The 15234-nt window shown below is 45.4% G+C and overlaps 1 protein-coding gene across 1 annotated transcript; it reads right to left on the reverse strand.

Moving 5' to 3' along the window:
- Positions 1–4408: 4408 nt before the first annotated feature.
- Cd93 (CD93 molecule) lies at positions 4409–11402 on the reverse strand. The gene is made up of 2 exons (XM_021156270.2): positions 9308–11402; positions 4409–9060 (listed from the first exon to the last, which is right to left on the reverse strand). Exons 1-2 carry the CDS (start codon positions 11215–11217, stop codon positions 9036–9038), a joined length of 1935 nt encoding a protein of 644 aa, XP_021011929.1. The 5' UTR covers positions 11218–11402; the 3' UTR covers positions 4409–9035.
- Between the last annotated feature and the right edge of the window lie 3832 nt (positions 11403–15234).

The raw sequence follows: 15234 nt of genomic DNA on the forward strand, positions 1-15234 counted from the left end.
AGGAACTCTACAGCTGAACAGGTTGTGTTCACTTGCCAGAATTTAGCATTTATGTCATTACAGAACAGTAATAAAGAGTTAAATTTCCCCAGCACTTATTTAAGCATAGAGTTACGTTTTTAGCACTTGCTAAAAACCAGCAGCAGTTAATTACCAAATGTATATCTATCTGTCTGTCCATATGTATGCATGCTTAAGAGTTAAAAGAGCTCAGAGTTTTTCACCAAACATTCTTGCCAGTCCCAGATAAATGCGTTTTGTTCTATCAGTAGCATTGACCCCATAGATTGCCAGTTGCTGTCACCTTCCCTCTCTGCTATCAGCATGACTCCAACTGCCTACACTGCTCCCCGAGTCACTGCCTTCCCTGGGAAACCCTATAGATGCTGGGAAGGTCACTGGCAGATACTGCCTTAATATTATGAAATAATATGAAATAATGTATCCTGCTCTCCTTCTGTCTAACTGTAGCTGAGACTGGATTAAGAGTTAGGGTATAATGAAGAATCTGCCTTTGCCCTCTCAAGTGCCTTACACTTGCCAGGAAGCCAGGACATATAGCTACTTGACTATTGTGGTGAGGGAAATTAGAGGAATTCTAAAACCAATTCCTTTCTTTCTCAAAGGAGTAAGTATTGAGGACTTAGAAAGCAGGTATAAGGAACACAGGGGATGTGGTGTTCCCCTAGCAGACTGTAGCCAGTTGTTGAACTTAGGTCAAATTCTACCTGATAGTGTCTCATCTGCACTCTGAGACCCTACTACTCCAAGAAGAAAGTCACTGTGTTCAGTATTTGGTCACCTGGAACTTTTGGGACTTACCATCTATAGCATCTGAACAGCTCTTTATCACTGCTCAGTAGAAGCTGGGTATCCAATGTGTTTGCGTAGTTATCACATGCTTCCAGTGACATTATTGCCCCTCTCGTTGTTTTCATGAGCTATTTTCATGGGGGTGCAAGGGATTAATAAGGAGGGTGGATGGAAAGATCTGGAGACGAGATAGACATGATGACCACTGTCCAGGCAGGCAGGGGTGCAGGCTTGAATGTAGACAGTTCCCACAAGTAAATACAAGGCAAAGGAGCAGCCAGTAGAGAGGTACCTGCAGGGTCTCAGGAGATGGGTAGTCAGGAAATGCTCATGGAAAGTGCAGGCCTCCAACAGGATCCTCAAGGCCTTGAAACGATTCATGCTGCCTCTGACTGCAATCTCCCAGTCAGTCACATATTTGGTATGAATGTATCAAGTATCATCACATGTCAGTCCCTGATCTGGATGGCTGTAACGTATTACAGACCAGACGTCGGGGCAGCCTAGTAGGGTATACTTTCTAATAGATCAGAGACTCTCAACCTTCCTAACACTTTAACACAGTACCTCCTGTTGTGGTGACCCCCAACTATAAAATTATTCTTGTCACTGCTTCATAACTGTAATTTTGCTACTGTTATGAATCATAATGTAAATACTTTTGGAGACTGAGGTTTGCCAAGCGAGTTATGACCCACAGGTTGAGAACCATTGTAATGGATCAACATAGTTAGTAAAGTACCATTCAAAAGGGAATGTATAAACTAAACCTCTAGGCACCCCCAACCTTGGAAATGCAAATAGGGTGGTTTCATAGAAAAAAAATATTAGATTAAAAACAAGAAAGAAACGAAAAAGAAACCACACAAAGTGAAAGGTAGCGCCTTGTGATGAAACAAAGTGACGTTAAAAGGAGAAAATTACAGTGGAATAAACCCAGTATATTAAAGTCAGACAACATGTAATTTGAATTTGTAGTTATAGTAAGAAATTATAACTACAAAAGCAGCAACCTACCAAGTATGTTTTCAGTCACCTATACAACACAGCTTTTATCAGAAACAGAACTGATAAAACCCTGGGAGATTTTGACAGACCTTAACATGGAAGGAAGACTGTTCAGCAAGGCCTGGAGGGCTGAGCAGCAGTGGGCAAAGTGCGGTAGGGGAGGATGTAGGAATTATATTCGCACGGCACTCTTGTGTGGCAGGAGAGTTGGTAGTTTTGACAATGAAGGAAAATGTTTCTGTACATGATCTTAGGTGAGGGGCAAGATCTTGGAAAGTTAAAAAAAGATAAAATTTAACATTCTTATTTTTAGTTACCACTTTACTGTTGAATTTTAATTGAGAAGGATCCGATATAACAGAAGTGGTCATAGGCTCAGCTTATGGCTTCTTACATATTCTTCTGAACATTGTGTTTAGCTTAATATGGAAGAGAGAAGCTGCATTCTTCAGCATAAGAGGACATGAACACTAGACAGGGGATGTGTTGTCTCCATGAGGGTCTACCCAGACAGCTTTGCTTCTTCAAATACGGCCAAGACGATCTGTGTGACTTTGAGGAAAAAAGTCCTTCAGCAGCTGAAGTGAGAGCTGTGATAGCTGATCCCAGTGACCATCACCACTGCAGGGGCTGACTCTGCAGGGGCTGACTCTCATTGTGTTCTCTCTCCTCTCCTCCCCTCCCTTCCTTCTCTCCTCCCTTCCTCCTCCTTCCTCTCCTCTCCCCTCCCCTCCCCTCCCTTCCCCTCCCCTCCCCTCCCTCCCTTCTCTCATCCCTTCTTCCTTCTTCCTCCCCTCCCCTCCCCTTCTTCCCTCCCTTCTTTGCTTTCCTCCTTCTTCTTCCTTCCATCAATTTAAACACTATGAACCAGGGTGGAACATAGGAAATCAGATCAGTACCCAAGACAATGGAAATGAATCTCAATTTAAAAAAAAAAAAAACCCAACAAATAGGATTAATAGAGACACAGTGGCTTGTGACCACCTCTAGCAGTGCACTTCCTGGAGGCAAGACAGTGCCCTCACTGAGCTAAGCAGCCCTGAAACCCCGTGAAGGTCTGTCAAATTGAACTTCTTTGAATAATTTTTGGTCTAAAAATGTAATCAGTTCTTTTAGTTTGTCTTTTCCTGCTTTCTTCTTTCCTTTCTCCCTTCCTTCATTCCCCCTTCCTGTCTTTGCTCCATCCTTTTTTAAATTTCACTTTATTTTCAAGAAAGACTCTCACTACATAGCTCAAGCTGACCATGAACTTGTCTACTGACTCTTCCTCTCAAGTTCTCAGATAGTGTGTACCACCAGCCCTAGATCTTTCTTCTCTTTTTCCTATGAAAAGGATCTCCCTGGGAACATCAAGAGGCTAGAAGAACAAGTCCACAGACTCTCTTTGAAAGCCTGTGTCACATTAAAATGCCATTTAGAAGAAGTCTAAGCTGAGAATGTTTTGGTTTGGAGGTATGTTTTTCTCTGATACTACTCTCCCTTCTTATGAAATACATTTAAGAATTGGCCGAGAACTTAGCATGCTCACTTAACTCAACTGAATACCACAGAACGTCCGCACTATCTCTATGACTCTTCAATCTCAGTCAACTGTCTGATGACAATGAAAATGTACCACGGATACAAGTAACTCTGTATATTGAGCATTTGGGTAAACACTTGACAGACTTACCTGACATCTGAGTAATTTACAGGATGGAGAAGATGCTGCTATTAAAATGTGAGCTTTCCCTAAACCAGGGAACATTGATCTCTGGTTGATTCATTATGAAATAGATGTTAAGATTGTGTGTTTGTGTTTGTATGTTGTGACTATGTCTATAGGGGTGTGTGTGTGTGTGTGTGTGTGTGTGTGTGTGTGTGTGTGTGTGTTGGAAGTCTCAGAATAAATTGAGATTTCCCAATGTGTCAGTGTGTTTTGTTAGTGGCTTAACTACTAGAAGATCTGCTTTATTTAATTTTAATGGATATTTATTGAAATTGTCCTATGTGATTAGCATTATAGAATAGAGCCCTTTATCTCACTTAAACCCTTCTTTACCAAGCACACCATCTGAAAATCACGAGTTATCATCTGCTTCCAACAACACAAAATCTCCGTGAGATCTTTGCAGCCCAACAAGCAATGTTTCTGTCTGCCCGTTCAATTAGTTAAGTAAACTGACCGAGCTTCACTGACAAAGCAGTGATAATGCTCTGTGATAATTACAGGGGGTGTTTTCTCATCACACCAATTGGCTGCATTTAATCCCCCACCAGGCATCACTCAGGCAATCAATAAGATACTGGGAATTAAAGGTGGCCATGGCAACCAGGCTGAAGATGCTAAATCTGGAAGGAGGCCTAGGGTTTGCTCTCAGCTGCTTTGGACACTGCCCCACTATAGTGCAGTCTCACTCTGTATTCCACATCCCCAAAGTCACTTCCAGAGAGACAGCACCAACAGAGACCCAGACCAGCATTCCTTCCAGTGAGAGGCAGAAATAAGTCCATCAAAGTAACTCTTTGCAAAGGGGAACATGAATTTAATAACCACAAATAAAGTTCTGCCACGTACTTTAAGTTGCCACAAATGACACAAAACAAGTTCAAAACAAATATTTTTTCAGAGTTTATTAGGAGAGGTGCTTAACAGAAAGCTCAAAGCATGACATAGCTCCCACTTTTTAAAGGCAACCCTGTGACTCCCCTCAGAATGTTATGTTGTAGCTCTAAGGAGGAGAGTTAACCTGTGAGCCTTCCCTACCCACATTCTGGGCAGCATTCACTGAAAGACTAAAGTCACTCTTGCCTGAGCATCCCACAGTTCCAGGATGCATGAAACAGATTTCAAACGCACATATTTTAAAATATTTATGTTCTTACTGAGGGCTTGAGGCGAAATTACTAACATTTACAATAACCCCTGACAACAAGAAACATGACTGACCACCACACAATTCAGACTTAATCCCTGATCTGCAAATGAACTTCAGCTTTGGGCGGGGGGGGGGGGGCAGTAAAAATGTAAAAAGAAGCCATTTGCCAAATTGCAGACAAGATGGGAAGGATGAAAGGTCCAGAGATCCCACCTGAAATAGATGGGTACTGTTGAGAACGGGTCAAAATGTGATGCAGTTCTCAACAAGTCCTTGCCTAAAGGGGTCACTGGGGGTATATAGTTGTTGACCCCATGGAGGATTGAGGTGTGTCTGTCCCCGTTTTGGTTGATAGGTTTCACAAACCATACATAATCAAAGCCTGGGTTTAGGAACCGGGGAAGGGACAGATGTTTTCAGGGCGTCTATTTCAGATTCCCATGCTAAATCTATTGTTGGAAGGACATGGAAATATGCAGGGGCATTAAACCATTTTGCAGGTGCTAGAAAGCAATGCTTTCCTGTTTTCCCAATTCAGACAATGGGGAAGCTAAGAAGAAAAATAATAGGAAAAGGCTTTCCTATATTTGCTTTCAAAAAATATGTTATTTTGAATGGAGTAATCTTTTTTTTTCCTTTTTTGGTCAAATCTCATCTCTGTTCCTTTAGTTTTGCCAGAAATATTTATGAGAAAAGAGGGGCAGAACAAAACGACCTAGTGATCCCATCCACCTATTGAAAGTTTCGTTGGTAATAACAGTCCACGCAAGGCTCCTAGTTAGGAACTCAAAGAGAAGGAAAACTTGATGAGAAGGTAAAGAATTCTTCCTAGGCAGCTTGCCCTGCACTGTGAACATGTACTCAAAAGTATTTGTGTTTCATTCCACATTATCCAGTGCTCTGGGGAAGGAGTCAGGATAGACCTTCCCAGAGGCTTACTGTGTTTCCCCCGGGTATGAAGCTGAAGGAAAGCAGCCTGCTTCTTTTCTTTCTGCTCCTCTTTCATCTGGCCTTTTTGCCCTCAGTTAGAGCCAGGTGGGATTCATCCAGTTACTGTCATTAATAAAGCACCATGAGGATGCGTAGCACCATGAGGTGGTGATGACAGTGATGATGATGGTGGTGGTGGTGATGGTGATGGTAGTAATGATAATAAGTGGGTCTCCAATGCCAGAAAATGCATACATTTGGGGTTGCATCAAAGCCATGCTAGATACCAGGGAAAACTGAGGCTAGACTTCTTTTGCAAATAGTGTTCAGGGCTCCCTCCCGAGGCACTTCTTTCTGAGTACTTTGGCTTTTTTTTTTTAACTCCTCAAATTACTGGGGGTGAGGAGGTATTGTTCTTTGTCTATCTTTAATAATGAACAAAAATAATGCAAGGTACTAGGGGTATAGGGATCCTGGAAGGCTAGTGTCTACCATACTCATGTGCTGGCTTCCATCCCCAGAACCACATAATATACAAAGGGCAGTGATGGCCACCTGCAACTCAGTAATGGGAAGGCTGGAAGCCTTAAAGGTATGCCCCTCCAAAATACAGTTTTTCCAGGTCTGGACTTAAGGAAATTCTGTTGCCAAGTAGTACTTCCTCTGGTCCTCACAGGCAGAGGAGTGTTCTGTCTCTGTTCACTGATGTCATGGGTAGAGAAGGCATAGCCTAAACACACCTTTGGTCCAGTAGAAGTTCCCTTATTTATTGCTTTGCCTCTTAGATGCCCTAAGCCAGAATTTTCCAGTCTCAATTATGAGGACAGCAAGAATATATGTGAGGCTGGGCAGTGGTGGCACACACCTTTAATCCCAGCACTTGGGAGGCAGAGGCATGTGGATTTCTGAGTTCGAGGCCAGCCTGGCCTACTGAGTGAGTTCCAGGACAGCCAGTGCTACACAGAGAAACCCTGTCTCAAAAAAAAAAAAAAAAAAAAAAAAGAATATATGTGAAAATAAAGCACCCATTTAGGAACAGTGAGTGGCTCCATTGGCTTTGCCACATGAGGTATGGTTCTCCTGAAGGCTTTGGCAGGTCAGGAGATGAGAGAGCTCTGTCTCCATGGGAGTGGCTCATGCTGAAGCACACTTTGAGAAAATATGTTCCTCATCATTCCCTTCCCTGTTGTGGGTCCCACAGAGTAGATCCTATACCCCTGGGAGTATTGGAAATGGAGCTTCATGTCTATCCCCTAAGTCATCCTGGTCAGTTGAAGTCCTACACAGCAGCCTGGGCATAAATCAAGCACGGTTGTGGGGAGCCTAGATTCAGTTATCTTCTTCATCTCCAGCCATAAAGGTGAGCAGTTGAAGGCCTGGAGGTAAAAGTGATGCATTTAGGGTCATGTCCGTCTATGCAGATACTGCCATGGCTCTAAATTCATCTGAATGATCTGAAAGGTTGGTGCTGGTCTCCTGGTAATGGATTAGCTGCCAATCTCAGTTATTGCCAGGGATCCTGTTCCAAACATCCAAACTTCAACTGAAAGCCAGATGCTGAGTTGATTTTTAAATGCACTCATTTCAGGCATCCCACTGAGCCCGATCTTTTTCCCATTACTCTCCACCTTGTGTTTTCAGAGAGAGAGAGAGAGAGAGAGAGAGAGAGAGAGAGAGAGAGAGAGAGAGAGGAGAGAGAGACTGACTAATGAAAATATCTTCATTTTAAATTGGCCAAAAAAAAGGTATTTCTATAATATATTTCTCTAAGATATTTCCAAAGGTCTTGAATCTGCTTGTTATTAACCTTCGATTCCTCGATATCAACTTGAGGGATGGGTGCTTTTGATCCTAGAAACCCAAGTTCTCTAGTCTGAGAACAAAGACTCTGAACCTCATGATGGAGACACATTCCATGTCTCAGTTTTTCCAATAGCAGAGACGACTAAGATGAAGCCTCCCAGAGATCCTGAAGTGACTCACCAGGGATGCCTTCCAGTCCCCAGACAGATCTGTGCAGTTGGAACACCATTACTGGCAGCAAGTTTAAGGGACACTTTTGCAAGTTTAAGGGACACTTTTGCAAATGGACACTTTGAAATAAACACGTCAATCATAAGATGGCTCTAAGCAGTTTTAAAGGTTGGACATTTTTTAGCTGTTCTCTCTTCCCCTTTCCCCTCTATCTCTTTTTTTTTTAAGAAAAGAGAGAGAGAAAGAGAAAGAGAAAGAGAAAGAGAGAGAGAGAGAGAGAGAGAGAGAGAGAGAGAGAGAGAGAACTTTCTTCATGACTAATCCTTGGTTTGGTATGTGTCACACCAACAAGATAGGGCTCAAGTCCTCCAGATGTACTTTTAACTGTGAAGTGGACTAAGGTAAACTTAAATAGGAGTATTTAAAACAGAGCCCATCACCTGGCTCACACATCCTTTCCTTACGTCCAGAATGAAAGCCTTCTGAGGCTTTCTGAGCCTACAGTACCAGCTTCCAGTTAGGGACAGTATAAAGGTAGACAGGGTGCCTTGCAGTGGAGTTGGGGCCTGTGCTAGCTCAAAGACAAATGAATCTAGGAGTTTTGTTATTGTTTCTCAATAATCAAGTGTGTGTTAGCATCAGTTCATTCTGAGATTTTCATTCAAATATCTGTTAAAACAATCCACACCTGCCTCTCCCTCTGGATTATGCTTTTACCAAGACCTCTCACTCACTTGAAGCAACTTCCCAACTTGTAACTTTGCTTGCCCATAAACCCAAGGCTATCAGAAAGTTAAGAGTGAGGGGATACAATATCTAAACTTCCTGCCAGCTTACTCCCTAAGCAGTTGGTTGAACTTCCTCTCATTCTGACAGTTTCAACAATACCGAGGGGGTTGGGGGGGACGTGGAGGGGAAATGCCAGAAGGCAAATGTACACAAAGGCAGCCATCCTGAAAAAGTCCCTATAGGAAGGGTAGAGCACTCTCACCTAGTTAAGTAGTTTTAAATTGGTTTGCTTTCTGTCCTGTGATGGAAAGGAACTGTTTCCATTGTAATTAGCACCAGTAACTCCTTCGCTGATAAATCAAGAGATAAGAAAAAACTTTGAAGCCCCACCCCCCCACCCTGTCCCACCCCTCTGACTCCTTTCACCCTAATTAGGAACCAGAGGAACCAGTTGCTTTTGGATTTGAAAAGGGTGTTTGAGTGAGGTCTGTCAATATCCACAAAACTCCCCACAATGACAAACCAACACACAGCTTTCACCCCCAGACATATCAAAGGCACCAAGAAAATACCTGCCTATCCCAAGACACCAGGTTCTTAAGTGGAAGGTGCACAATTTTTTGCTGAGAGTCCAATCAAGTCTTTCAGAATGATGTGGCTTCCCCCTCATCTAAGAAGGTAGCTCTGAGGGTAGTGGCAGCTGTTTCTAAGGCCACATAGTCTTCAGCAGTCTGTTCCTGGTGTTGGGCTGTGGAAAACAGAAGATTACAGTGTGAGACAGCATGGAACTCTGCCATATCTGCATCCTTGGTCCCCTTGCCGCTACTCCACATGAACTCATAGGACAGACAGGCACTTTTGGACTGGGCTGCTGAGGTTGGCTTTAAACAACAAATGGCCTGCTGACTGTTTGTCTCTGCTCTCAGTTCTGTGGTCTGTGCCTCCCAGGCCTACATCTGGCTGCCCAGCTACCCAAGTAACCTATGGCACTTTACCTGTACTGATTCTCCGGGGCTTGGCTCTCTGCTCGCTCTGGAACCCAGGAATAGCTGTCAGCTGCATTCTGGGGCTTCTTCTCTTTTATCTCCTCCTTCTTGGCTCTCCGTTTATGATAAATGAGAATCCCTAGGGCCAGCACCAGCAAGAGTGAGATGGCCACCACCGTCCCCAGGATGTAAAACAGAAGCAGGTTCTGCCCATCGGTGTCACTGTGTGCAGACACAGAATCTTCATGTGTCGGCTTGCTGTGGCCAGAGGTCGTGGGGAGGTATGTGCCCAACTCGAACCAGACATCAGATACTTCACTAGGGATTTCTATTTCCAGTGGAACAGAGGCAGTGGGAATATCCGATTGGACGGAGAGACCTGTTGTCTGTGCTCTGTTGGAGACATCCTTAGAGCCACTGGGAGAACTGGGCATTTCAGTAGGAGGCACAGTACTCGCCTTTCTGTCATCTTTGTCTTCCTTTTGGGGAGGCCTGGCTGGTAGTTCAGAAAACACAGTGCCCCTGCTACAAAAGACCCCATTGGGAGCCAGCTCCCAGCCTGGTGGGCAGCCACACCTGAAGGAACCATCTGTGTTGAAGCACAGGGAATCACATGGATTGCCCCTTGCATCCGAACACTCATCTATATCCTCACACTGGGTACCATCTTCCCCAGACACAATATAGCCCTCTTTACAGGAGCAGTAGAAAGAGCCATCAGTGTTGATGCAGCCTTGGGCACAGGGCGAGTAGGCAGCTGCACATTCATCCACATCTTCACAGGCCTCTTCCTTGGGGCCACTGGGTTGGTAGCCAACCCAACATTCACAGTGGAAGCCCCCTAGAGTGTTGACACAATCCTGGGCACAGGGGGAGTCCTGGCACTCATCTATATCCACACAGTGCACTTGGCTAGAGTCCAGCTGGTAGCCGCTGGGACAACGGCATGTGTAGTTTTCACTGAGTGGTACAGAATGACACATGCCACCTCCTGTGCATGGGTTTGAGCTGCAGGGGTTCCTGGAGGCACAAGTTACTAGGTCATCCAGCAGTCGAAATCCAGGCCGGCAGCCGCAGCGGAAGGAGCCATCGCCACCTTCGAAGCAATCCTGCTGGCAGCCCCCGTTGTTGAAACTGCAACCAAACTTGGGGCTGACACAGAGCGGGCCTGAGCTACCCCAATGGAATATTCCTGGAGTCTTTTCATTGCATAGGAAATAATGGGTTTCATTCTTAGCTTCATCCCCACAAGCTACATTGGCTACAGAGGCAAAAGGCACAGCCTCCAGAGAGGAGGTAGTGGCCTGAAAGGGGGTGGTATAAGTCACCCGCCCTGGACCACCCAGCGCCAGTGGCCTACACATGCCTTTGAAGTTGAATTTGCACAGGAAACCTTCAATGCTGTTACCTGGAGCTTCGGGGGTCCCACAGGGACTCTCATGCCACTTGGGCAGATGGCTGGGGTGAGGTGTCAAGGACAGGTCCAGTATCAGAGACACACAGCGTTTAGAGATACAGGAGCTCTTGCTGGCTTTGTACCAGTTTGAATAAGCAGTGTCCTCTCCACCACCCACCCAGCTGAAGCCCCTCATTGGCAAATCATGGTACGTACAGTTGCCCTTCTCTCGCTGGAGCCCGATCCAGAATTTGCCCATCTTTGCTTCCAAGGGTGCCTTGGTCTTCAGGAGCTGAGCCAGGGCTTGCTGGACATGCCGGGCCTCCTCCTCGCTCTTCACCGTGGCAAGATTGCCTCCATTCTCATTGCAGCGATGCTGGGCTTCAGCAGCACTCAGCTTGCCCCAATGGGCTGTATAGCAGGCAGTCCCCTCGCACACCACAGCCTGTGAATCAGCAGCAGCCCCTGCCCAGGGCTGGCCAAGGAGCCCCAGCAGCAGGAACAAACCAGTTGAGATGGCCATTCTTCTGTGTCTCCTTCTGGGAGGGGCTAGACTCCCCTGCGGTGACAGCAGCAGCCCGTGAAACCTGGACCTTGACACCAGGCTGTGCTCTGAAGGGAGCAGAAGAGGCGCACTGCTGCTTTCACACTACCACAGCTCTGGCATAGAGAAGGTTACAAAGACTCGCTTTTCACGTCCTCCTGACCCAGGGCGCATCCTGTGCTCTCCTACTTCTTATTTCTCACCGGATGCTGGGGTTTCCTGCCATGAATAGCCTTCTGACTCCTGTTGCCTTCATCACGGTTTTGTTGTTCACAGGGCAGTCTCTGGCTCGGAGCTGTGGAAACACAGAGAATCCAAGAGATACGGCTGCTTTATTTTGAGTCCGTTCACTTTCCCATACCACAAAGAGCCCCCGTGGCATGCTGTCCAGTGAGCAGAGACTTTGGGGGGGGGGGAGGGTAGAGACTTGAAAAGTATCATCCAAGTAACCCACGATAAAATTCCACTTCAGATTGCAAACCACCAGAAGGGAAAGAAAAATATGTGACGCTTGAGACACAAGGCCATGGATAGATTATAGTTTTCGGCCTTTTTTAGAAGCAAACTGGATCTGCTTTTTTTTCCCCCTATCTTGTACCCAGTCTCTGTTTTTGGAGTCGTTTTTTCTTTTATTCTTCCCATCATGAACTTTAAATAGACAGGAAGCTTTTAAATAGGATTTTGGCTGTGGGAATTTCTGGGTTTCCAACAATGTCAATCTCCATGAGAATATGTTTTTATTTTTTAAGGTGAAAATAGTTTTCAGGGTTTCCTAGTGCACTGTAAATAAAGGGTCAGGGTCCCCAAAAGATCAGAAAGATGGGAAAATGAACCTGACCTGCCTTGGCATATTCCCTAACCCAAGGCTTAGGAGGAGTTCCAAGGCACAGGAGCACAATCAGAGGCTACAGTTCAAAATCAAGGTGTAAGAATCAACACCAGGGCAGGCAGTACAGCTCATAGCCCTGGGCCAAGGCCTCTCTGAATCAAAGGTAGCCACTGGAAGGTGGAAACTAGGTTTAATTGCCCCTGTCCCCAGGCACCACTATATTCTCCTTGACCCCAGCTAGACTCAGAGTCGAACACTGGAGAAAGCGTTAGATTAAGAGATAAAGGAAAGTAGTGTCAGAATGAGGCTAATGAGCCCAGCCTCCTAAGACAGGGTAAAAATCACATCACAGAGTCCTCCCAGTGGAGGCAGGATCCAGCTGAGGCAGGATTCTGGGCAGATCTTGAGCACTCACTCCTCTATTGCTGGCAGCTGGTTACACTGTTCTCTTGCTTGCTTTTGAGGTCACTTTGCAATTTCTAGGCTTGGCCTGCCAGATCATATGCCCCTTCCACAGGCAGGGCTTGACACCAGGAAATATCCTGATAGCTTTTTTTTTTTGGGGGGGGGGAAGGCGGGTGTGTGTGTGTTTTGTTTTGTTTTGTTTTGTTTTGTTTTCTTTATTAGATGCAATTTCTTCTTCCCAAGATGCCCACTGTCGTGAGTGTGGTCGTGACTTGTAGAGGAAGCAACCCAAAAGAACATGTGATTTAAGAGATTTGTGTTACCACAGATCTCATTGTTAGTGGGAAGTGGGGAGCTATGGCAACACTGAACGGGAGGGGGAGGGGGAGAGAAATAAGGCGAGGGAAGGACAGAGAGAAGATAGGGAGAGACTGGGGAGGAAGGGAGTTAGAAGGATGGAGAGAGGAAGAGAGGGTATCAAAGCTTTTATTGGGGTTCGGGGTATTGTCTAGGCAGGTTTTTAGGGGAATGCTATCTGGGGTTCAGAACTAACAAGGCCTGATTCCTAAGAATTCACTCAAACTTTTTCTCAGGTGTCCATAGCATTCCATCCACCTTATATCATCCACTTAGTTCCTCAGCCATGCACTAATCCATCCATCTACTCAGCCATCTACCAGTCTAACAACTTTTCATATTGGATGCCAGGCTAAACACTAAATTACAGGGAGGTATTCTTACCTCCCTGATTTCAAAAAGTGACAAATGTGAACAATTCAGTATCGACTCACTTCATTGAACGCAACATAAGGCAAAGCAAGGGGTGGCAGAAAAGACCATTATCTGAATCCGAAGCCGCTAGTGGGAAGTAGGCAGTACGGAAGGGAATAAGAAGGGCAACGGAGTTAGACTCTGAGGCAGTGGTTCTTTACCTTCCTAAAGCTGTGGCCCCTTAATACACTTCCTCATGCTGCAGTGACCCCCCTACCATAAAATTATTTTCATTACTACCTTTTAACTGTAATTTTGCAACTGTTATGAATTATAATATAAATATATGACATTCAGGATATATGATATGTGGCTCCTGTGAGTCACTCAACTCACGAAAGGGTCGCAACCACAGATTAAGAAATAATGCTCTAAGGGGAAGATATCTAAGAATGGGGCACAGGTGGGAAAGAATATACACCATGGCCTTGTGGACAAGGGGATGGTTGCACTGAGCCTAGAGCCTGAGGCATGGGAGGCAGGATACAGAAGACAGTAGAGACCCAGGACATGAAATGATTTGGGATTTTCTTTGGAATCCTTTGGGGAAAACTGAAGAGATAACATAAGACCTTTTTGTAGACAGTGAGAAGTGGTGTTGGGGGATGGTCAGCATGCAAACTTGGGCTTCCAGGACTAGAAAAGGATGTGGGGACTGTTCTAGAATAATCCCAAGCCTGGTGGGTACTCAGAGACTTGGCCTATAGTTCCCTATTTCTCCTTTGCAGTCTTGCTGAGTACTCTGAACATTTTTTCTGAATTGATTTTAAAAAGGTATCTCACATCTTACTGGGAGTGGAATGATCAGTTCAATCTCAGTTAGTAGCAGATTTGTTGCTTAGTAGTCATTCCAGGATTTATCTGGCTTCTCTCTCTCTCTCTCTCTCTCTCTCTCTCTCTCTCTCTCTCTCTCTCTCTCTCTCTCTCTCNCTCCCTCCCTCCCTCCCTCCCTCCCTCCCTCCCTCCCTCCCTCCTGGAGGTGTAGAGACAAACTATGTAACAGTGTAGCACACAGCATCTCCTACCATCCATAGGTGCCTGTGCATGCCTTTGTGGTTTCTTCTTTCTTGAGTGCACAATGATCACCTACTGTGTACTTGGCAGCATTATCACCAACATGGTGATGAGAGCATGGGCTGCACTGTGTTATGAGCCTTGTAGCAGATAGAATGGAGAAGGGGCAAGAGAATGATGGGAAACAGGGTGGCCCCAGTGACCTCAGCAGCTGCTGCCTTGGTGATGAAGTACACGTTTCAACAGTGAGCCAGAAATCAGGGTGTCCCTGGGCAGAGGGTCAATACATTCCACAGATACAGCAGCTAAACACAGGGCAGGTCCAGGTTGAAAACCTAACAGATGCAGGGAAGCAGGTGGTGATTCATCCACAGAAAATGTATAACTGATGAAAACAAGGCTTTGTTGTGTTTTATAAAAAAGAACAAAGAACCAGGATATGTTTGATAGAGATGCGGTAAGGTTTAGGGGAGGGGATGCCTCTAAGGGCCCATGCTGAGGCATCCCTTCCTCCTGAGAATAGACTTTATTTAGGGCATGGAAAAGGGACTTGGGACAGGAGTGGAGACAAAGAGTGAGAAGTGGGGAGGGGAAGAGGAGAGGGAAAGAGAGAGAGGAGTAGAGGCCATGGAGAGAGTGTGGGAGGAGAATGGAGAGAGAAGGGACAGAAAGGGAAGAGAGTAAGAGGGTAAGAGAGTAAGCTAGGAAGAGAGTGAGGAGGGAACAAACGGCCCCTTTTATACTGAGCCAGGCATACCTGGTTGTTGCCCAGTAAGTGGGGTGGAGCCTAGAAGGAATGCTAACAGGTCTCTTTTTACTTTAGTGGTTTAACAAGTAAAGGCACTTTTGGACAAGCCTGACAACCTGAGTTTGAGCCCCCGGACCCACATGGTAGAAGAAAAACTGACTCCTATGAGTTGTCCTCTGACCTACACAAACACAAAGTTTGGAGCTGAGGCAAAATGATGGACCATCTA

The sequence above is a fragment of the Mus caroli genome, chromosome 2 (genome assembly GCF_900094665.2).
Source record: "Mus caroli chromosome 2, CAROLI_EIJ_v1.1, whole genome shotgun sequence".
Lineage (NCBI taxonomy): Eukaryota > Metazoa > Chordata > Mammalia > Rodentia > Muridae > Mus > Mus caroli.

Coding starts and splice junctions, on each gene's coding strand:
- Cd93 (XM_021156270.2), bottom strand. CDS start 11,217: ATGGCCATCTCAACTGGTTTGTTCCTGCTGCTGGGGCTCCTTGGCCAG. Junction 9,061..9,307: donor GCCCCGGAGAATCAGTACAG/GTAAAGTGCCAT, acceptor TGTTTTCCACAG/CCCAACACCAGGAACAGACT.